The following is a 23,330-nucleotide window of genomic DNA, read 5'->3' on the forward strand; positions in this document are numbered from 1 at the left end:
TCATCATTTCTTTCGTATATGATATTTACACTATTTTTTTCATTCATACATTGCATATTTAATTACATGGAATATTTTAAATTCAGATTATAAACAAATTCTAAATTGCTATTGTGGGATCTTGAACTCGTATCCTCGCATAGAAAGACGATCATAATACTTTTAAATTTTACAACTTGAATTTTCAAAATGACGCATACATAGGGGAAAAAAATTGAAACAGTATATGTAGGAAAATTTTCATATATCCTAATGTCTACTTTTATATAAAATTATAAATAATTATATAGATTTTAAAAGATATAGTCCAATTCTTCATTTTCTAGTGATTTTCATGTAAATTAACTAATATAATAAGTTATATTAATTATGATTCATTCAAATTAAATTTGGTCGAATTTTTATGACCTTCTTGTTCGTAACTGAATTCTTTTAATAGACCACCTATGATAGTAAGTTAAATAACCTATCATAGTTAATCAAATTAATTAAATTAGACTAATAATTATTACTAAAAAAATTAATATAAAAAGTCTAATAAGCTCTTTATTTATAAAATCTAGTAAAATATTTATTTTGAAGTTCTAAACATATATGCAATCAGTCCCATGTGTACGCTCTCCATGTGCTTAATGTCCGTAATATTAGGCTAGTGGTGTAACGCTTTCTCGTGCACTCATTTCTTCTTTTTAGTCGTAAGATACAAGAAATATATAAGCAATTCAACTTTAAAAATAAAATAACAAACCGAAGTACCTAACACACTACAGTATATAGTAAATACAAGAAACTGTTTTCTTTATCTTTTATCCAATACTCAAAATGATTTTGACACTTGTAAAAAAATATATAATAATAAATTTATTGACTGTTTCACATAATAGTAGTGATTCCCTGTCGTTATTTTACCCACCACCGCCTTTAGAACATAAATAAAAGCAAACCCATCTATCACCATTCTCCATAAATTCTAAAGTATATTTCTTTGTTTTCCTTTAATTTCCATTAACTTCACTTTTCTCTAATATTCATCTCTCTTTCTTCTTTCTTACCAAAACACACAAGAGACTCGGCCATCTGAAACATAAGAATAAAAAAAAAAGCCTAGCCGACTAATTTCTTCAATTTTATTAACACATGTTCACACTTCACACACATGTTCTTTTCCAAATTCCAATCAAGCTGTATGAGCAATCGATTCTCTGTGTTTTGAATATGTCACACATCTATCTAGTGTCCAAGGTTGTCATCTAACTTTCCAAGTATTTATTTTTTTATTCTGATTTATTTTAATTTTCCTTATAAAACAAAAAAAAAAAGGTAAGAAGATAGTTGGCACCAAGTTCATAACAGCTTACACATCGTGCGAGTGTTATTGTCAATGATTGTTTGACCTTCTCACCATTTCCATTACCACCACAACACAACATCACAAAGCTGTCCTCAATTTCCAAGCCCTAAAGCCACGCGTCTGGGTTCTGAATCTCAGGTAACTTTCTCTTTCCTTTCTTGATCTTCGTTGTTCTTTCTTCCTGATCGAGTGTATTTCGCATCCAGGGGAAAAAAAATTATCATTAGCTAAAAACCCCCAAAGTTTTTATTGTTGTTGTTGTTCTTTGGAGTTTCCAGAGAGATGGGTCGTCGAAAGATTGAATCTTTCGCCTGGGTTTTGTCTCTGCTCTGCTTAACTCGCCTCTGTCTCGGATTCAACCCACCGGACAATTTCCTCATAGATTGCGGATCTCCGACGAACTCCACCGTCGCCGACCGTGTGTTCGTCTCCGACAAATCTGTCTCGAAGCTCCTCTCGACCCCTCAGGACATCCTCGCCACCACGAACCTCCAATCCATCACCGGCTCCGACGACTCCCAGCTCTACAAAACCGCCAGAGTCTTCACCGAAGTCTCCAAATACTCTTTTCCGATCGCCGAGCAAGGCCGGCACTGGATCCGCCTCTACTTCTACCCCTTCGATTTCCCGGCCTACGACATGAGGTCCGCCAAGTTCGCCGTCTCCGCCGGAGGCTTCGTCCTCCTCAGCGACTTCACCCCCGGAGGTCAACCCTCGGTCCGGGAGTTCTCGGTCAACGTCGCGTCCAACGAGCTCGCGGTTTCGTTCTCTCCGTCGGGGAACTCGTTCGCGTTCGTGAACGCCATCGAGGTCGTCTCGGTCCCCGACTCGCTGATCACGGACGACGCCAAGCGCGTCGAAGCCTCGCAGAACTTCGCGGGGCTGCCGAGCCAAGCGCTCCAAACGATGGCCCGGGTCAACATGGGCGGGCCCGCGGTGCTCTACGAGAACGACACTCTGTGGCGGAGCTGGGTCCCGGACCAGCCGTTTCTTCTCACCAAGAACGGCGTGAGAAACGTGTCGAAAGTCGGGGCGGTGAAGTACCCGAGCGGAGGAGCCACGCCGGACATAGCTCCGGCCACCGTGTACGGCACCGCCACCGCGATGGACGCCGGAGACAACCCGGGAAACAACTACAACATCACGTGGGAGTTCCCGTTGGACCCGGGCTTCCAATACCTCGTTCGGCTTCACTTCTGCGACATAGTCAGCCTCGCGCTGAACTCGCTCTACTTCAACGTCTACATCGACTCCTGGAACGTCGCTTCCGACCTCGACCTCAGCCAGCTGGCGGCCAACGCCCTCGCGGTCCCGTTCTTCTTCGACTACGTCACCGTGAAGAACACGGCCAGCAAGATCCGCGTCAGCGTGGGTCCCTCCACGCTCACCAACGCCGACCCGAACGCGATCCTCAACGGCCTCGAGATCATGAAGCTCAACAACTCCGCGGGCTCGCTCAGCGTCTCCTCCGCGATCCCTTCCGCGGCGGCCTCGTCGTCGAAGAAGGTCAAGCTCGGGGCGATCGTCGGGGCCAGCATCGGAGCGGTGATCGCGTTCCTCCTCGGCGCGGCGGCGTTCGTGATCTGCCGGCACAGGCGAGCCCAGGCGGCGCAGGGCCACTCGAAGACGTGGATCCCGCTCCCGATGAACTCCCACACGATGGGAAGCAAGTACTCGAGCCGAACCACGACCAGCATCGCCTCGAACCACCAGTACCGAATCCCGTTCCCGGCGGTCCAGGAAGCCACCAACAACTTCGACGAGAGCTGGGTGATCGGGATCGGCGGGTTCGGAAAAGTCTACAAAGGCGAGCTCAGCGACGGGACCAAAGTCGCCGTGAAACGCGGGAACCCCCGGTCCCAGCAAGGCCTCAACGAGTTCCAAACGGAGATCGAAATGCTCTCCCAGTTCCGGCACCGCCACTTGGTGTCGCTCATCGGGTACTGCGACGACAAGAGCGAGATGATCCTCGTGTACGAGTACATGGAGAACGGGACGCTGAAGAGCCACCTCTACGGCTCGGGGCTCCCGAGCCTGACGTGGAAGCAGAGGCTCGAGGCCTGCATCGGAGCGGCCCGCGGGCTCCACTACCTCCACACGGGCTACGCCAAGGCCGTGATCCACCGAGACGTGAAATCCGCCAACATTTTGCTCGACGAGAATCTCATGGCCAAGGTCGCCGATTTCGGGCTCTCCAAGACCGGCCCGGAGCTCGACCAGACCCACGTCAGCACCGCCGTCAAAGGAAGCTTCGGGTACCTCGACCCCGAGTACTTCCGCCGCCAACAGCTCACCGAGAAGTCCGACGTGTACTCGTTCGGGGTCGTGCTCTTCGAGGCGGTCTGTGCGAGGCCGGTCATTGACCCGACCCTGCAGCGAGAGATGGTCAACTTGGCCGAGTGGGCGATGAAGTGGCAGACCAAAGGCCAGCTGGACCAGATCATCGACCGAAACCTCGTCGGGAAAGTCAGACCCGACTCGCTCAGGAAGTTCGGAGAGACCGCCGAGAAGTGCCTCGCGGACTACGGGGTTGACCGACCCTCCATGGGAGACGTGCTGTGGAACCTCGAGTACGCGCTTCAGCTCCAAGAAGCCGTTGTGGTCGGGGAAGCCGACGAGAACAGCACCAACATGATCGGAGAGCTTTCTCCGCAGGTCAACAACTTCGCCGGAGGAGGTGATGATGTGGCGGCGCCGCCGCCGCCGCCGAGGGACTCCGGGGTCGAGATGGCCAACCTCGACGATCTCTCGGGGGTCTCTATGAGCCGGGTCTTCTCGCAGCTCGTGAAATCAGAGGGAAGGTGATTTCAGTGATTGTTTCTGGATTTTTTTTTTTTTTTTCACTATTCAGATTTGTTTTGACGACATACAACACTGCTGCTTCTTCTTGGTTCTTCTGTATGTGAATTTATTTTTATTTTCATTTTATTATTTTTTTGGCCAACAGACCATAATAGATGTGATGAATGTAATCTTTGGTATATTCTCTTTTGTACAGAAGAGCGAGAGTCTAGTGAGATTGGTCAACTTGGAAAATGTTGTGGTCTTTAAACTTTAAAACTCAGCTGCCATGATATTTAAGAACACCATTTGAGTCTTTTTTTTTATATATTATTGCTTATAGATGATGATGTTATGAAAGAGTCTCTTATGAAACTGGAAAGCATACAGTTTGGTTGTGCAGTGTTATGTATTTAGAGAGAGACTAAGCCGTTGCTTCCATATTGTAGTGAAAAATGAAATATACCAAAATATAATATAGGCATGAGTGCATGTCAACCTTGACATAAATCAGGAATGTTAGGCTGGAAAAAGTTCAACAAAAGTAGATTTACACAGCTGAGCAATCTATTACGTTACCTGTAACCTAATCCATAAGCTTAATCCCTAGTTTATATTTTCTTTATAAATTGCGGAACAACAAAAAGGAAAAATGAATAGAGAAACAAATAAATGATAATCACGAAGTCGAACAACAAGCCGAGGGTTTGTTGGATATCGCAGTCAGAAATAGAGATTCACAAACATTGGAAGATAAGAAGAATGATTCCCATTTTTGAAATAATTGCATTTATAAACCCCATCTTTTTGCTTCTTAAAATATTATCCAAATCCAATATTGTTTTCCGATTCAGGCATCGCGATATTATTATTCTTGTTTTTTTTTAAGGAAATAAAATATATATATATATATATCCGTACAAAATAGTTTTTTTTTTTTTTTTTTTATGAAGCATACAAAATAGATTATGGTGTTACTGTTACCGAAATAGAGTAGGCGTGATATGAGATTATGAGTGTATATCAATAATAAGATGCTTTCAATCAACCATAATGGAAGCTGCCATGTGCACAGGTACATCAAATTGTCGCTGGGCCCAATAGAGGGATTGGCCCCAAGCCCAGTTACAGTTCTTTTGATGGAATAAAATAAAAATAAAAATAAATTAAAAACTTGAAAATAATAAATCCGATGTACAAATATTTTCTTTCACATCTAATTATAGTATCTTTTTTTTAATTATAAATAGATATACATATATTACTGTTAATAATAAAAATTTTATTTCAGGTACATTAATTTAAGGATAAATTACATTATTCCTCCCTCAACTATGACACTAATAACGATTCACCCCTTGAAATATGAAATCGTACATGACAGACCCTGAAATCCTACATTGTAACGAACACATCCTTCTGTCAAGTTTTATTAACGACTGTTAAGTGTTTAAAGGGTAAATCGGTAATTTTACAATTAAAAAACTATTACTTTATTTATTTTGTGCCTCGTTACTCTTTTCTCCACTAGAAACCCCTAAATCCCCAAAAAGCTTCCCATCAACCCGTGACTCCTTCTTCTCCGATAAGATGTCTGAAAAATCTAGAGAGAGAGAGAGAGAGACTGAGAAACAATCGCAGACACTCTTAGAGAAAGAGAGAGAATCATTCACACGGACTCTTAGAGAGACATCGAGCGAGCGACAGAGAGGAAAATCGAAAGATGCTAAGGAAATGTGGAGGGAAATCGGAGACAGAGAAGCGGGCAAAATTCGCCCAAATTCGTTCTCGAATCGCATTGAGCGGAGCAGAGTTCAATCCCTCCGACTATCCAATCGGAAAGACATCGTCTCCGCTCACCGAGGCTCCGTCAATTCCCTCAACCTCGACCTAACCGATCGCCGCTACCTCATTGAATTCGTTCCGTCTTTTTAGCCCAGGCTTACAAGTCCAACAAACCCTTTTCCTCTTCCTCCGCCAAATGAGGTTCGTCTTTTCAATCACTATTTTTCTCTTTTCTGAGTATCTATGAGGATTTTGATTGTTTTTTTTATTTTGGCGATGATTGGTATGTTGTTGAGATTTAAGTAAGGTTTGTCTGATCATTGCTTATCTTTGAGTTTGATACTATAACTTACTAAGGAGCTCAATTGAGGTTCATCTTTCCAATCACTCTATTTGTCTCTGTTTCTGTTTTCATTTTTTTTGGGTAAAAGAGCCTGGACATGGAAACACTCCCATGAGCAGAGCCGAAGCAAGTGCTCTTTTTTTCTTCGTCACCCTAAGTTTAAGTTAACATGTTTTAAACCGAGTTTTCTTATTTTAAACTCTGCAGCCAGTGGCGTCGCTAGAGAGTTTTGCAGTGGTGAACGAGGCAAGAAGATCGAATGGGAACGCAAATTTCGGACAGATGTTGACGGGGATTTTTGCAGCAGATCGAGCAGTAAAGACAAGCGTACCCGAAAAACCAGCACGATACTAATGATTTATGTGATTAATTAACACACTCTTTCGAGAAAGTATGGATTTATTTTTTTCTTCTATAAAATCTCTTTTTGTGTTGTAGGTCAGAGAGTCTATTCTTCAGTATTTGAAGCGTCAGAAATCAATTGTCTGCAATTGTGGAACCAATGAATCATAAATTAAAAAAGAAAATAATTAAGGGTAGTAAAGTAAATTCATTGTCCATCACAATTTCTGTCAAATACTTCTGTTAAATATTTGACAGAAGGTTGAGTTTCGTTACAATGTAGGATTTCAGGGTCTGTCATGTAAGATTTCATATATCAGGGGGTGAATCGTTATTAGTGTCATAGTTGAGGGGGGAATAATGTAATTTATCCTTAATTTAATTTCATGGCCCCGGGTTTGGTCGCGGACCAAGTTTAGGACCTTACTCCTCTGTCAGACCATTTTCACTGAGGGGCCGGGGTGGGCTTATGTTCCTTGAAAAAAAAGTATGGCTCCGCATTTTTTTACATTAGACACAAATAAAAAGGATTATACCAAAATTATAACCATATCAAATTTTTGTGACCAAAATCCATCCATAGCTTCTAATTTCAAAACTATGACTATTTATTGATAAATTTGTCAATAAATAACTGTGTTTATTGGCAAATATTGTCATAATTTTGGAACTAGAAGCAATTAACGGATTATGGTCAAAAGAGTTTTAAATGGTCATAGTATTTGGAATTATCCCCAAATGAAATGGTAGAGGTTTTTTTTTTAACTTTTGACCAAAATGTTGTGGTCATTGTTTTTTGACAAAAATACTACCTGATCATGTGAGAAAAAAATCTTAAATGTCCCTTGGTTTTTTATTTTGGTCATCTCCATCAAACTTGCTCTCATCTCTCTCTCTCTCCTCGATCATTGTTTCAGAGCTCTTTTTTTCTCCTCTTTTTTCTTCTCTCGTTCATTTGAGGTAAAAAAAAAAGAAGCTTGCATTTTTCTGTTGGTCGTCGCCAGTAGTTTGTCCGTCGTCGTCGTCGCCGTCGCCGAAGAGATAAACTTTATCTCTTCATGTTGGCAAACGAAATCTGAGAATTTATGGGTGGGTTTCGTTCGTGTTTGTTTTTTAGTATGATTTTCGTTGTTGACGTATGGGTTTCGTGTTTCGTTCATGTCTATTTATGGGTTTCATGTTTATGGGTTTCATTCGTGTTTCTGGGTTTCATATTTATGGGTTCGTTTGTGTGTTTGCGTAAAAAATGGTTTTTTTTTTTTTGTCGGAGCTGACATACAAGTTTACGTTAGTAGACATACAAATTTACGTTAGTAGACATACAAGTCTACTATTTCATTTATTGTAAACATAGATGTCTACAGTAAATGAAATAGTAGACTTGTATGTCTACAAATATAGTAATTGTAGACATACTTGTCTACAAAATACTGTAAGTGTAGACATACAAGTCTACAATTTCATTTATTACAAGTCTACAATAAATGAAATTGTAGACTTGTATGTCAGCTCCGAAAATACAAAAAAAAAAAAAAAACCATTTCAGAGTTCCTCTAATCCTTTCTTGGTCGATCTCTCGGTTCGGCGGTCTCCTCTGGCTCGGCGGATATTCTCAGGCTCGTCAGAGCTTCGTCAAAAGCTTCTCTGATGGCTTTTCCTTGGTCTGGAGTCGGTGGAGCTCGCGTCTCCTTTGTCTCGGTCGAGTCACGCGGCGAAGAAAAGAGAGGCTCGAAGCTCGCGATTCTCCTCTTTCCGGTCGGACTGGGCTGAGCTCGGAGGCAGAGGACGGCTCGCGACGGAGCAGGTTTTGGGTGGACTTGCAGAAACTCGCGCGGTGGTTATAGTGTCGATTTCGCCAAAAAGTTAGGAGAGAGAGCGGGAATGTAGAGAGAGATTGGGGAGAATTTGTTTTCTTTTATTATTATTAATTTATTAGTTTTCGCGTGTGTGTGTGGTGTAGGTATGTTTACAAAAGGGCATAATTGTACTTCCTCTTGTCAAAAACATGGACTTCTATATTTTGGTCCAAATTATGAAAAGTGGTAGTAGTACTTAGGGTCATTCCCTTCAACAAATCATAATCTGAAATGTCTTCCCTCTTTGAGATCATGGAAAAAGCTTAGAATAGTAACAGGCTTAAGGGACCTTAACCGCCCAAAAGAAACTTGAGATGGCTTATTGGATCTCAGGTCCATGACAAGAATACAATATCAACATCTTCAAGATTTATTGGCCCAACAGATGTTACATGTCTCATTAAATAGTTAGGTGGTCTTACTAAGCTGTCTAAGAAAATGTAGCTTGATGTTAGAGCCTTTAGTGGGCATTGTTTCTTGCTTGATGTTGATGGTGGTCAATTTAATTTTTGTTGTATAAAAATTGAAAGTAACTGTCTTTCGTCTTCAGTTAATGTCACACGAGAATTGTATGCGACTTCAAATACCAATACGACTAAACTGTGAGTAACTTAAATCTCAAGTAAAGTTCTCCTTCTTCTTCTTCTTCTTTCTTTTTTTTTTCTTTTTTTTAAAAGGTAAAAAATAGTTAAAAAATTCCTCCCAATAAAAAAAAGTGAAGTTAACTCATTTACCAACATTTGGAGTTTGGACCATGTTGCTTCTTGCCATGGAATTATAAGCAAATCATTAACTCACGAAAAGACACTTTAACAGCCAAATAATGCTAAGCTTGTTTAATTATTCTACGTTTGCAACATCATCCGCCTACGAGTCCCCAAGTAATAAATGTTGAAAAGAAAGATCAACAAAAAAAAAAAAAAAAAAAAAAAAAAAAACACTCCACATGCATTTGATATTATTATCATGTTAGGGTTAACAATTTTCCAAACTAATTAAAATAACAAAGCTCAAACAATTTCGACATTCTCGCGATAATAAATAAAAATAATAATAATAAATCATGCTTGCGTCATTGGAATTTTGAGTTAATTAAAATGTCAATGGTGCGTGTACGATATCCTATAATGTTGATCCCCTAGCTCCTTATCATCAATTATGATTAATTTAATATCATAATGGTAAACCAGAAGAGATGGTTGGACATAGACTTGGCAGGCTTAGTAAAGGATTTGACGTGCACACAACGAACTTCTTATCATATTCATTTAAATGCCACGACATTTTTTTTTTTTTTTTGAGTAGGAAATGCCACGACATTACAGTACTAAATTGTTGTAAAGTTTTTGAGCTACAATATTTATGGCCACTCTTGTTGTTGTGATGCCAAAGCAAAAGATGCTCTTCTGAAATAGACATTTCGGCATAACATGACTTGCTATAGAAAGTCAAATTATTTAGTGGTTCTCAAAGAGCCCCTAGGCCTAGTCTACACACAGGACGGTCCACCAATTGTATTGAATTTAGCCCAAAAAAGGAAACTTTTTTAATTTCTGACTGTAGTTTTCAATTTATTCACTTGCTGTGCTTAAAAAACTAAAGGCTTTTTTTAGCACAATAGTCCCTGAATTTTAAAGGTTGTGATACTTAAATTATCTACAAACTAAAAATATATTGTTAATTTTATAAAATAAATTAACTAAGTTATGTTTTTAGCCTAAAACACTAACTTAAAATCCTCAACGAGGGTTCAGAGTGCACCCTCATAATAAGGATTTAAGGGACTCTAATGGAGAAATCTAAACCCTTATTAAGGGGGAATCAATAGTGCACCCTCCGTATTTGAGAGTGCAGATCTAAAAAATTATGGTAAAATTATTTATTAGTCATATTCTTTATATAAGTTTCTAAATAGAAAAAATGGCATGAAGTAGCCAATTCAAACTATGACTTTCGCAAAATAGCCATAGTTTCATTAGGTTAGGCAAAATAGCCAATTCAAAAATCCTTCCCCAAAAATCCCAAACACAACACGGTCCTCACACAATTTTCTCAAACAGAAGACGTTCGATCGTAGCTGATGAAGAGGCAGCTCCGGCGGAGCCCGATGCTACAGCGGCTGCTCCGGCGGCGGCGGAAGAGGGTGCTCCGACGGCGGCCAAACAGGGCGGCGAGGCTGCTGTGGATGAGGGGCTGCCGTCGAATCCACTCCTGAATCACCGTCGATCTCCTCGCCTCCGCCGCCGTGACGGAGAGTCCGACAGGAGGTAAGATCGACGGAGCGATCGGGAACATCGCGAGCGTCGAGGACGCAAGAATCGCGTCGCCGAAGAAGGAGATGTTTCGTTTCTGCTTCAGATCCTCGATTTCCAGATTGTCATTAAATTTAATCCTGCCTCGATTAATTTTAATCCAGTCGTCATAAACCTTACATTATGTCTTTATAGTTCGTTGGGATTAAATTTAATCCAACCTATATTAATCTTACTTTGGCTAGTTTGCTTATAGTTGACAAACTATGACTATTTTGCAAAAGCTTAAGTTCTATTTGGCTATATAGCCGCTTGATCCTTCTAAATATTACCTCGTAATGATAAATATATCATAATTTAGTGCTTTTAATTAATAATTATATATTTTTTCTAGTGGATGAATAAATAAAATCATAACACATGCTATTAATATTAAAATTAGCATAAAAGTAGTACAAGAATAGTATAATATTAAATGCATTAACATTGAGTAATTTTATAATTTTAAAGTATGTTTTATTATTATTTGTATATAATTTCATGTTTTCATTTATGTTTTAATAGAATGTAATCTTATATTGTGGTTTATTATTATTTTTGGAGGTAATTAAATATTAAAGATTAATAAGCAATAAAGATAAATTTTGAAGGATAAATTTGAGGGTCCCAATTGAAATCGAGAGCCATTAAATCCTTATTTTGAGATTTGAGATCCTCAAACCGAGGGTTCCTATTAAAAATGCTCTTAAATCATCAAAATCAAAATGAGAGTTTATAAGAGTGGCATTGGAGATGTTATTAGAAATCCTTTACATTAAAACCCCAAAAGGTAATTATGATGGTCAGAATCTCAAGTTTCTCAGTTTCTCTAACTAAATGAGATGAACTTCACTAGTTAATATTATTATACTAAAAGTTACAAACAAGAAAAGAGAGAAGTGACAGAAATTAGGGTTGGATTTTATTTCCACTTTATCGCACTGAATTATGTTCTACTTTGATTATGATTCCCTTTAGTGACGATCAGTCTGACCAAAGCCACGATTCTTCCAAATTATATTATTAAGACAACATTCAAAAGGTATCTTAGACCCAAATAGTTGTTTCCGTGAAAGTTCAAACAGACAAATAATTAGTTACATGCATTTTTTGTGCCTTCTGGTCCTGAGTCCTGAGTCTCGAGTCCTGACAATGATATATACAAACTAGATATATAATATTTAGATCTGGAAGAAAGTAAATATTAGTAAAATTTTGGATCTGAAGAGCACTACCTATACCTTTATTTTTTATCGAATACCTATACCTTTCTTTGTCACAAGGAAACGAACAGGAAAGTTCGTAAATTGTAAATTCAACCAAGGAGATTACTTTTTCCTCAGAGGCATATTCCTTGTCAAAATAAATAAATAACAACAAACAAATAAAGCCCGTGCGAAAAGCCCTTCTACCCATAGCGTGCACTTTAAAGATGGGCTTCTCATCAGAGCAGAGATCTGCCACGTGTTATCCCTTTCTCTGGCCCCCACGTACGGAGCTCGAGAATTTTACACGTGTCAAGATCTCATTGGATTAACCACGTGGAGTTCTATTGGAAGCTAAGTTGCGTCCTCTAACAATCCAGTGGTCCGCGAAGCATTAGAATCGTTCCAAATCTCTCCTCTCACTCTTCCTCTTTCTTTTCTTCTTTTTTTCAGAGAGATCTGGGTAAATTTGAAAAGCCCTTGGATTTTGATGCTTTCAAGATTCTCACTTTTATTCTATTGTTCATTTGTTGCGATTTTCTCGGTAGACAATCTAGAAGAAGCTTGTGAACCGTGTTTCGATTTTCTTGGATTGTTTAGGAGTTCTTCGTAGCGGAAGATTCGATGGGGAAAGGTGGGGAAAATTACGGGAAGAAGGAGAATCTAGGTGTGGAATCGCCGAGCTCTGATGGCTTCCCTGCTTGGTCGAAGGACGTGAGAGAATGCTTGGAGAAATTCGAGGTCGATCAGGAATCGGGATTGTCTTCGATCGAGGCCGAGAAGAGGAGGGACAAGTACGGAGCGAACGAGTTGGAGAAGCACGAGACTCAGTCGATCTGGAAGCTGATTCTCGACCAGTTCAACGACACTCTGGTGAGGATCCTCCTCGCCGCGGCGGTGGTCTCCTTCGTTCTCGCGTGGTTAGACGGCGACGAGGGCGGCGAGATGGGAATAACGGCGTTCGTTGAGCCTCTGGTGATATTCCTGATCTTGATCGTCAACGCCGTGGTGGGGATTTGGCAGGAGAGCAACGCCGAGAAGGCGCTCGAGGCTCTGAAGGAGATTCAGTCTGCTCAGGCCACGGTATTCCGCGACGGGAAAAGAGTGGCCAACATCCCGGCGAAAGAGCTCGTCCCCGGCGACATCGTCGAGCTTCGGGTCGGCGACAAAGTCCCGGCCGATATGAGGGTCCTGAAGCTGATCAGCTCGACGGTCCGGCTCGAGCAGGGCTCGCTCACCGGAGAGAGCGAGGCGGTCAGCAAGACCACCAAGGCCGTCGCGGAGAACACAGACATTCAGGGGAAAAAATGCATGGTCTTCGCCGGAACAACAGTAGTGAACGGAAACTGCATTTGCTTGGTCGTCGAGACCGGGATGAGCTCGGAGATCGGGAAAGTCCACGCGCAGATTCACGAGGCGTCGCAGCACGAGGAAGACACTCCGCTGAAGAAGAAGCTGAACGAGTTCGGTGAAGCCCTGACGCTGATTATCGGGGTGATCTGCGCTCTGGTGTGGCTCATCAACGTCAAGTACTTCCTCACCTGGGAGACCGTGGATGGTTGGCCGAGGAACTTCAAGTTCTCGTTCGAGAAGTGCACTTACTACTTCGAGATCGCCGTGGCCTTGGCCGTGGCCGCGATCCCCGAGGGCTTGCCGGCCGTGATCACGACCTGCCTGGCTCTCGGGACCCGCAAGATGGCTCAGAAGAACGCCCTCGTCCGGAAGCTTCCCAGCGTGGAGACTCTCGGCTGCACCACCGTGATCTGCTCCGACAAGACCGGGACTCTGACAACGAACCAGATGGCCGTGTCGAAGCTCGTGGCGAGCGGCTCGAGCCCCGGGGCTACGAGAGCATTCGACGTGGAGGGCACGACTTACAGCCCTTTCGACGGAAAGATTCGAGACTGGCCCGCCGGTCGAATGGACGCCAATCTTCAGACGATCGCCAAGATCGCCGCTTTATGCAATGACGCTAGTGTTGAACAGTCCGGGAATCACTACGTCGCCAATGGACTTCCCACAGAGGCTGCGCTGAAGGTAGACTTGCTTCTGTATATGTTGTTTTCCTTTTCATTTTATCATACATAACAAGGAGAAATGAGAAGAAAGAAACACAATTCCGGCATGTATAGCCCCACTTGTTATCTATGTTTGTTTTCAATGTTGAGTTAGGAAGCTTCCTATTTTTTGTCTTGAATGAAGAATCCAAGGAAAATATCCAAGTCTTGATTTTCTTTTTGTTTTCATGGTTTCATCCAGGTTCTGGTTGAAAAGATGGGCGTTCCAGAAGGCTTGGACGCTGGTTCAAGCTCAGACCTTGGTAATGTTTCTTTCCTTTTTTACTTGGTCGTAACTCATTTCCTCTTGTGCTTTTTTGCTGATTTTTTTTTGTTCTTTTTTTGTTTCATGGAAACCTTCTGCTCCGAAGGTTGTTGTCAAGCATGGATGAACATCGAGACTCGAATTGCAACTCTTGAGTTTGACCGCGACCGCAAGTCTATGGGAGTCATCGTCAACTCTAAATCGGGGAAAAAATCATTGCTTGTCAAAGTATGTTCTCATATATCTCTGATACAAAACTTTATGTGAATTTCTCTTCTCCGTAATTGTTAGCTCACCTCGTCCCTTCGATCGTTACCATTCTCAAGTAAATTTTTTTTTTAAATGAAATGTGCAGGGTGCAGTAGAAAACCTACTGGAAAGAAGCTTGTACACTCAGCTGGCTGATGGCTCAATTGTCAAGTTGGATCAAAAATCGAAAAATCAAATACTAGAAAGCCTGCATGAAATGTCATCGAGTGCGTTGCGTTGTTTGGGTTTCGCATACAAGGAAGATCTTCAAGATTTCGAAACATATGATGGTGATGAAGACCATCCCGCTCATCAGCTTCTACTCAATCCGTCAACCTACCCCTCAATAGAGAGTGGACTTGTTTTCGTCGGTCTTGTTGGGATAAGAGTGAGTTTTTTTACCCTTGCTTTGCATATCACTTTTTTTTTCCTTTTAGTTTCATCATTTTTACTTTACAATGTGTATTTGTTTCACTCCTTTGTGTGAATCTGATAGGACCCTCCAAGGAAAGAGGTTCGTCAAGCAATTGAGGACTGCAGAGCTGCTGGGATTCGTGTTATGGTTATAACTGGAGATAATAAGCATACCGCTGAAGCTATATGCCGGGAGATAGGAGTATTTGGGGCTTTCGATGACATCAGCTCAAAAAGCTTGACCGGAAGAGAATTCATGGATCACCGTGACCAGAAAAACCATTTGAGGCAAAGTGGAGGACTCTTGTTCTCGAGGGCTGAACCAAGGCATAAACAAGAGATAGTGAGGTTGCTGAAAGAAGATGATGAAGTGGTTGCAATGACTGGTGATGGAGTAAATGATGCACCGGCGCTTAAATTGGCCGACATAGGGATTGCAATGGGAATTTCAGGAACAGAGGTACATTAACTAGGATTACCCTTTGTTTATTTTTAAGGTTTTCCCGTGATTTTAGCCAGATATATTCCTTGAATGTTCCAAGGAGCCGTTGTAAAATTATATTGCATAACTAACCGTTTATGTGGCAAAATTCACTTTTTATCAAGCCAAAAATCAAGACTTTGCCTATCAAAACTGGTTTAGAATAATTTGATGTGGAGCTCATAAGTTGTGATTGTCTTTCTTCCTCAGGTTGCAAAGGAAGCTTCAGATATGGTTTTGGCTGATGATAATTTTAGTACGATAGTTGCTGCTGTTGGTGAAGGGAGATCCATTTACAACAACATGAAGGCTTTTATCAGGTTTGGCTCTTCTCCATCTTTACCCTTTTTTTTTAGATTTGCTGTTTCTCTGTGAAAGTCTTTGACAAGATCAGGAGAGTGTTAACTCTGAATTTCACAAAACTATCATCTCTTTCATCTCTTTGCCTTCTTTCACCTGGAATGGAATTTCCAATAGCTTATGAATCTAGTACCAACACCTTATTCTCAGGGAGGAGAAAAAGATTGCATGACCCTTAATTTTATTTTAAAGATAAATGCAGAGTTTACCAATGGCTCTTGTTCTGATTGCACTAAATACATGTGCGCATAGGTATATGATATCTTCGAATATCGGCGAAGTTGCTTCGATATTTTTAACAGCTGCTCTGGGAATCCCGGAGGGAATGATCCCAGTCCAGCTTCTGTGGGTCAATCTTGTGACCGATGGACCCCCAGCAACAGCACTGGGATTCAATCCCCCGGACAAAGACATCATGAAGAAGCACCCGAGAAGAAGCAACGACTCTTTGATTACTCCTTGGATTCTCTTCCGATACCTGGTACCGCAACCAAACCTGCTTCAGATTCATTTTGTTTTCAAAATTTTCTCACCAGTTTGTAACCATATACGTTGTTGATCCGCCGCAGGTTATTGGGCTCTATGTCGGTGCCGCTACTGTCGGAGTGTTCGTCATTTGGTACACTTACGGCTCGTTCTTGGGCATCGACCTGAGCGGAGACGGACACACACTTGTGTCCTACTCTCAGCTCGCGAATTGGGGTCAATGCCATTCGTGGGAGAACTTCACGGTCTCTCCGTTCACGGCCGGGTCCCAAGTTTTCAATTTCGACCAGAACCCGTGTGACTACTTCCAGTCGGGCAAAATCAAAGCCTCGACTCTTTCGCTCTCTGTTCTGGTCGCGATCGAGATGTTCAATTCCCTGAACGCCCTCTCCGAGGACGGAAGCCTTGTGACCATGCCTCCGTGGGTCAACCCGTGGCTCCTTCTGGCAATGTCGGTCTCCTTTGCCCTGCACTTTCTCATCCTCTACGTGCCATTCCTCGCACAGGTGTTTGGGATCGTTCCCCTCAGCCTCAACGAGTGGCTTCTGGTTCTGTTGGTCGCTTTGCCGGTGATAATTATCGATGAGATTCTCAAGTTTGTGGGAAGGTGTACAAGTGGGTTGAGGGATAAACCTGCAATCAAGCACAAAGCGGAATGAGATTGATCTCTCTTTGTTGGCTCTTCAACAAATTACATGTTTTTTTTTTATCATGTTATTTACAAACTTGGAACCATAGGTGAACACTGATGAGCACAACTGGTTCTTGTGCTCTTGATATGACCTTCATTCCATAGAATCAATGAAGGTTTGATTTTGACCAGTTAGAATCAGATTATTTTAGTTTTTACAAACATATTCTCCAAACATATTTTTGTACCAGAGTATTTCTGAAGCAATTCCTGAAGTTACTCAATACTCGGTATAATTATGGTCATGAATTTCTTATTTAGATTTTAGAGGCTTTCAAGTAGTTCCATTACTGGTTTTTTTTACCAGAGTTCTGATTTCTGACTGAAGTTGTAATATTACTGTATACTTTGGTATAATGAACACAATGAATGAATCCAATTTTTTTCTAAACATCTGAATAACCAAACCTGCAAATTTCGATTTTGGTACCCTTTTTTTATCGAGAAAAAGAATTTGCTACTTTACTATGCCTGAGTTTCGCAGTTCCATTGCGAATCCAAATTAGATTTCCGATGTTTTAATTTTTTAAAAAATCAAACAAAGTTACCGGCTTAAGTAGTAAATAAAAATCGCCACTACTTGCTAATATTACATCAGTTCTGTGCGATTGAATGATCATATGCTTGGGAATGTAATCACATTTGTATAATGTTAATATCAGATTTTTCATAATGTTAGATTAAAGAATGTTTGCTGTTGGGTTCTAAAATTATACCTTGATTAGTTTCTTTGTATACCTCATTTACAACTCTGACTAATATCTATCATATATATTTGATTATTCTCCCATAGGATAGGATGTCGTGACCAAGCATTTCTTTTTCATGTTCTTTTAACTGATAATTGAAGAGATCTTTAATTGAATCAGGATTCAGGAGTACTGATTTTTTGTTATATCTATCTATACTAACGCTTTAAGAAGAGGTCTCAAATTGTTCAGTATTCTTGAATAAGGAATAAGGATTCCTATTTGGTATTACATCTACATTACCATATTTGACATTCGCAGATAAGCTCATTGCACAATTTTATTTCGAAAACCAACGCGAAATTATTACAGTTCAATTTCTATCAGAACCAAAATCATTGCCCATGTGGCTTGAAATTCAGAAAGAAATAAAAAATTCTAAACAATTCATGTAGCGATTAAATGCACGGTGAATGACAAAAGACACGGCCGTAATGAGAGCTATATAAAACTGAATCGTAGAACGCTGAGAAGATACGAAAAGAATTTTTTTTAAAACGAACTCCAATTTAATTTCCAATTCATTCGATTGCAATTCCAAGGCAGAATCACAACAAGTACAACAAAGATAACACTAACCTAATTACAACGCCAAATTACTTGAAACTTCCAAGACTAAATATGAAAAAAAAAATGAAAAAAAAACCCTAACTAGTGCATTACATTCTTCTTGACAGATAGCAAGACTTTCCAACACAACAAACCCTAACCACCGAAGCCGTAGAGAGTCCTTCCCTGCCTCTTGAGAGCGTAGACGACGTCCATCGCCGTGACGGTCTTGCGGCGAGCGTGCTCGGTGTAGGTGACGGCGTCACGGATGACGTTCTCCAAGAAGATCTTGAGGACGCCACGTGTCTCCTCGTAGATGAGACCGCTGATACGCTTCACGCCGCCACGGCGAGCCAATCGCCGGATCGCCGGCTTGGTGATTCCCTGGATGTTGTCCCTGAGAACCTTCCTGTGGCGCTTCGCTCCGCCCTTTCCCAATCCCTTGCCTCCCTTTCCTCGCCCAGACATTGTCGCTGGTTTTTTTTTTTTTGAATTTCTTGAGATGGGAAATTGATTGTTTTGAAAATGAATGAGGATGTGGTTGAATGGACTGTTTTGGTTTTTTATTTATAGAGGTGTGTTTTAGTTTCGGGAGCCGATGTTGGTGATCCGCGTGACGCTCGTTGAGTTGTTTTAGGTCGTTGATGCCTTTGATCGAATGGATGATATTTGTGATAGGAGTGATGCGGATCGGTGACGTGGCTGTTGTTTGTGTTTCTTTTTGTTTCAAAATTTCGATTTCGCCCGAAAAAGTTACGCGGGATGACTTGCGGGGTGTGGGGGGGAATTTTTGGGCCCTGAGGCACCAAGCCCACGGCGATGTTCAGAACTTGCCAAGGGAATTTACAAAAGAAAATAATAATAATAATAATAAGAATAAATGACATATTTTCCCCCTGAATTACAGTCCTTATTACAATATACCCCTCGTAATATAAAAACCCGATCTTTGCCCCTCAATATTATGTTTAGTGGCATTACAGTCCTTCCGTCTATTTTTAGTGTTAAACGTCAGTTAAAAAGACACGTTTTTGTCACGTGACTCACTCAACATATGAAATTATCAAATTACCCTTTAATAATTACTTCTCCTATTTAAAAAAATAAAATATAAAAATAAAATTACCCTTTAATTATCATTTCTTCTACGAGAGAGAGAGAGAGAGCTGGTAAAGAATTTTTTTTCTCTCTGTCTAGTCACCGACGATGCCCGAGCCACGTCCTGTTTTTTTTTTTTTTTTTTATTTCTTCATTGTTTTTACCCTGAAAAACTCTCCGCCCTCATCATCCATGGTTACCCAGAAGAACTTGAGGGATTTTATTTCTTAGTTCCCAAATTTCGGTATCTACTCTTTCATATAATCATCGCAAGGGGATCGTTTGTGTAAGCCATGAATGAAATTACAATATATTCTACATCCTTTTGAAGCATCGTCGACGGCGAGGCTGTATTCTTCGATTTTGGTGACAGCGGTGTCTCCGCTCTTGTTCTCTACCGCGCGATGTTGTTGAAGATTCCGATCGGTTCGATTTCGACGCCTATCAGAAGCGCAAATCCATTTTGACACCACGTATTGAAGAATTTGGATTCTATTCCCCGACCTCTAATCTGGAGCTTTTGTTGTGTCGAAAAAGGGTAAGGATTTTGGGTATGGTGGCTGTGAATTGACGCGTGCGGCGACAATTGACTGGAGAGATATTTGGCGGCGACACTTGGGGTTAAAGGTAATTCTATATTCGAGTTCGGGTACGGTGACGAGCTCGACGAGGAAGTGAATGGTGGTGTTGAACTCAACCAGGCGCTTTGAGCGACGACTTTTTCGGGCTCGAATGGGCGAGGGCAAATCTGGGCTCGGTGACGGTGGATTCAGGTTGATGAGGTTGGGCTCGTCGACGGTGAGGCTAGAGTTATCGATTTTGGCGATGGCGGAGTCTCCGCTGACGGATCTGGGTTCGTTGAACTCGGCGGAGATGAACGCGGCGGCGACAGCCAATCTCTCGAGTGAAATGATAATCTCAATTAGTGATAAACTTATTAAAAATATTTTTATTTTTTTTATTTTTTTTATTAAACTTATTTTCTTTATTTTAGAATATGTAATCAGATAGTATTTGGACTTTACAAAAATGTCCTTCGCTGAACTATCAGTGATAGACACGTGGTCAATTAATTGACAGTGTGAGAGAAACCGTCAACAAAAGGACTATAATGCCACGAAACATGATATTGAGGGGCAAAAATCGAGATTTTATATTTCGAGGGGCACGTTGTGGCAAGGACCGTAATTCAGGGGGCAAACATGTCATTTATTCTAATAATAAATAAATAAATAAATAGTTGAAAATGGACGGAATTATTTTCATTTAATAATTAATTTTTCATATTCAACCAAAATAATTATTTGGCTAATTTTATTAGTAAAAATAGGAGAGATAATATATTGTGTACAATTTTTTTTATTCTTTGTTTGTTTCTCTGAGTTTTACATATGTTAACAAATCTGTGATTGTTTGATACAATTTGATAAAAATTCACAATTCAAAATTGAAACGAATATTTACATTAAATTTGAATAATTGGTGCCTCTTAATATTGCGTTGCATTTTCTTCAAAGAAACAATAGATGAAAATAAAATCCTATGATGCCAAATATTTCAAAAAAAATTATGAAACTTTAATGAAGATTCAAAACTAAGGCGTTATTTGGTAGGAGAGAAGTGGGAGGATTGATTAAGGTAGTGAATTTTATCATGAAAATGAATCCATTGTTTGGTAGATAGGAGAGAAAGAAAAATGCTTGGATTTAGAGGGATTGACTTTCCGTGGGACCTGATGAAGCGGGATTCGCTTCACTTGTCAAGTTCAATTCGCTGCTGGTTAGTTAAGTTTCGATTAAGAAAAGTCTTCGTGGGATCGACTCGTTTTTTCGATTATATTACTTGAGCATCTACGTGCACTTACGTACGGAAATATCGCAACAAGTTTTTGGCGCCGTTGCCCAAGACTTAGGCTTTCAACCGTTATTAGATTAGCTAGTATTTAATTTGAACTCTTTTTATATTTTGTTTTTAATCACTTTTCTTTTTATGTTTACTTTCATTTTTTTGAAGGTTTATGCGAAATGACGGTGACACGAGTCTACTTTTGATCGGCAACGAAATCGAAAAACGTGCAACAACATCGGAATGAGAGAAAGTTAGCGATCATGGGCGAACGGGATGAAAGGCCACTCATTGACTATGTCATGCCCACGATCCAAGGTTACCGATCGGCCATCCGGAGGCCAGCCATCGAGGGGATCAAAGCTTTAAGATCAAGATGGGGACAATCAAAATGATTCAACATAATCAATTCTCAAGAGCCCCGAACAAAGATCCATATGAGCACATTGTCAATTTTTCCGAGATGTACGATACCTTTCGCATTCCTGGCATCTCGGTTAAAGCAATTCGGTTACGCCTATTCTCATTCTCACTTCACGATCGAGCAAATAGCTGGCTCCAATCTTTGGGATGATCTATACAACATCTTCTTTGCCAATTTTTTCCATTTGAGAAGACCGTTCGCCGCTGCAACGAGATCAACAGCTTCAGCCAGTGGGACTCCACGAAGCATGGGCATGCTTCAACGAGATGTTGAGGAAGTGTCTACACCATGAGATCTCTCTGCCCGAGAAGCTCCAGACCCTATACTATGGTCTCATCTCCTCAACCAAGACCTTAGTCAACACCGCAGCATGAGGCCGTGTTGACTAAGATGTCATCGGAGTTCCATGCATGATTTACTCGAGGAGTTGGCGCACTCGAACGATCAGTGCCCGATAGACAAGCAAAGCACGCAAACGCACCCTGTTGCGACCTCACTATCGACATGGAGTCGATCAAGGCCCTTACATCGTAGATGGTGGTTGTGCAACAGCTGACGAAAAAGTCGGGAAACAGTGAATGTCGTGTACGGAGCTTCACCGGAACGTTGCTTCTAGTGCAGCGGAAACCATACCACCGACCACTGCCCGCATGGAATCGCAAGTCCCAACAGCGAATGCAAAATTTGTGGGTAACTTGTTGGGGAATCAAGCGCGTATCAGACACGAACAATCGCTCTGATACCACTCATTGAAGATGATTCTCCCATATAACCATATTGATGCGGAAAAATAATTAATTACGCTGATCATAAGTTAATTAAATTATGGTTATAATTAACAAGATCTAATTATGTTTAATTAATTTAATTCGCGAGAGCATATTTATCAAGCAACCGATTTGAAGAAAAATGAATACTTACATTGATTTTCAGTTAAGCTACAGAACGCTCATAAACCAACCGCGTACTCATTGCGTCGTCTTGATGAAGGACTCGAGGATGACACATTAGTTTTCCGAAATGTAATCTCCGAAATGAATAAGAAAGATGAGTGGGCACAGTCTTTATCTCACTAGATCACGAAATTAGATGTTTCGAGATCTCGCTCTTATTTTACTAAGAATGGAAACGAATTTCCGAGGGGAAGGAGAGGCAGAAGTGCACAGCCAAGGGAGGCTAGAATGCACGAATTTTTTCACAAATTAATTGTTTATTTTTGCCTTCTCATGAACCCCTATTTATAGTAGTAAAATGAGATATTCATGGAATCTTCCATAATATTTTATTTCCTTTTATTGTGTTCACACTAGTGGATTAAATCTAGGCCATTGGATCTCAACAAGTGAATCATACTTTTTATCTCATCCATCATATCAATATCTATGAGATATTAATATTATTCTCTATTTAAATAGAGAATATTTTATTTAGTGAGATAATAAATGAGAATATATTATTTCCTTTAAATATATTCTCATATATTCTCATAAATACTTTCCTTTAAATAAGGAGAGAATATATGACAATATCTTATATTATTCTCTCTCATTTATTTAAACAACTAAAGAGAAAATATTGGTAAATACAAATTTGAAATTTTCGAACTTGATGGCACACGGCCAAGGTGATTTGCGCAATCCCTAGTGCCAAAAAACCTAATTCGTCTTTTCCGTGTGTGCAAGGCTCAATTACTTAAAATTCAATTAAT

The 23,330-nt window shown here is 40.7% G+C and overlaps 3 protein-coding genes across 6 annotated transcripts; 2 read left to right on the top strand and 1 right to left on the bottom strand.

The window, feature by feature from the left end:
- The first annotated feature begins 969 nt into the window (after positions 1-969).
- On the top strand, positions 970-4,448 carry HERK1 (hercules receptor kinase 1). Of its 2 annotated transcripts, none has more exons than XM_089630512.1 (2): positions 970-1,489; positions 1,623-4,448. In XM_089630512.1, exon 2 carries the CDS (start codon positions 1,634-1,636, stop codon positions 4,154-4,156), a length of 2,523 nt encoding a protein of 840 aa, XP_089486638.1. In that variant the 5' UTR covers positions 970-1,489; positions 1,623-1,633; the 3' UTR covers positions 4,157-4,448. The 2 variants fall into 2 exon arrangements, with proteins under 2 accessions (XP_089486638.1, XP_089486636.1); XM_089630510.1 differs by having other exon boundaries at positions 1,630-4,448.
- Positions 4,449-12,190: 7,742 nt separating this feature from the next.
- On the top strand, positions 12,191-17,276 carry LOC149381988 (calcium-transporting ATPase 4, endoplasmic reticulum-type-like). 3 transcript variants are annotated; one of them, XM_089630046.1, is made up of 8 exons: positions 12,191-12,417; positions 12,555-13,991; positions 14,214-14,504; positions 14,632-14,913; positions 15,022-15,399; positions 15,631-15,740; positions 16,033-16,261; positions 16,350-17,276. In XM_089630046.1, the coding sequence occupies exons 2-8, from the start codon at positions 12,579-12,581 to the stop codon at positions 16,923-16,925; spliced, it is 3,279 nt and encodes a 1,092-aa protein (XP_089486172.1). In that variant the 5' UTR covers positions 12,191-12,417; positions 12,555-12,578; the 3' UTR covers positions 16,926-17,276. The 3 variants fall into 3 exon arrangements, with proteins under 3 accessions (XP_089486172.1, XP_089486171.1, XP_089486173.1); XM_089630047.1 differs by having other exon boundaries at positions 12,193-13,991; positions 14,214-14,274; positions 14,383-14,504; XM_089630045.1 differs by having other exon boundaries at positions 12,191-13,991.
- Positions 17,277-18,181: 905 nt separating this feature from the next.
- Positions 18,182-18,804, bottom strand: LOC149381989 (Histone superfamily protein). Its single transcript, XM_089601989.1, has one exon. The coding sequence runs from the start codon at positions 18,721-18,723 to the stop codon at positions 18,412-18,414; it is 312 nt and encodes a 103-aa protein (XP_089458115.1). The 5' UTR covers positions 18,724-18,804; the 3' UTR covers positions 18,182-18,411.
- Positions 18,805-23,330: the final 4,526 nt, after the last annotated feature.

Source organism: Urtica dioica, chromosome 11 (genome assembly GCF_054948205.1).
Source record: "Urtica dioica subsp. dioica isolate 48M chromosome 11, U.dioica_male_clone48M_v1_H2, whole genome shotgun sequence".
Taxonomy (NCBI): Eukaryota; Viridiplantae; Streptophyta; class Magnoliopsida; order Rosales; family Urticaceae; genus Urtica; species Urtica dioica.

Coding starts and splice junctions, on each gene's coding strand:
- HERK1 (XM_089630512.1), top strand. CDS start 1,634: ATGGGTCGTCGAAAGATTGAATCTTTCGCCTGGGTTTTGTCTCTGCTC.
- LOC149381989 (XM_089601989.1), bottom strand. CDS start 18,723: ATGTCTGGGCGAGGAAAGGGAGGCAAGGGATTGGGAAAGGGCGGAGCG.
- LOC149381988 (XM_089630045.1), top strand. CDS start 12,579: ATGGGGAAAGGTGGGGAAAATTACGGGAAGAAGGAGAATCTAGGTGTG. Junction 13,992..14,213: donor CCACAGAGGCTGCGCTGAAG/GTAGACTTGCTT, acceptor GGTTTCATCCAG/GTTCTGGTTGAAAAGATGGG. Junction 15,400..15,630: donor TGGGAATTTCAGGAACAGAG/GTACATTAACTA, acceptor TTTCTTCCTCAG/GTTGCAAAGGAAGCTTCAGA.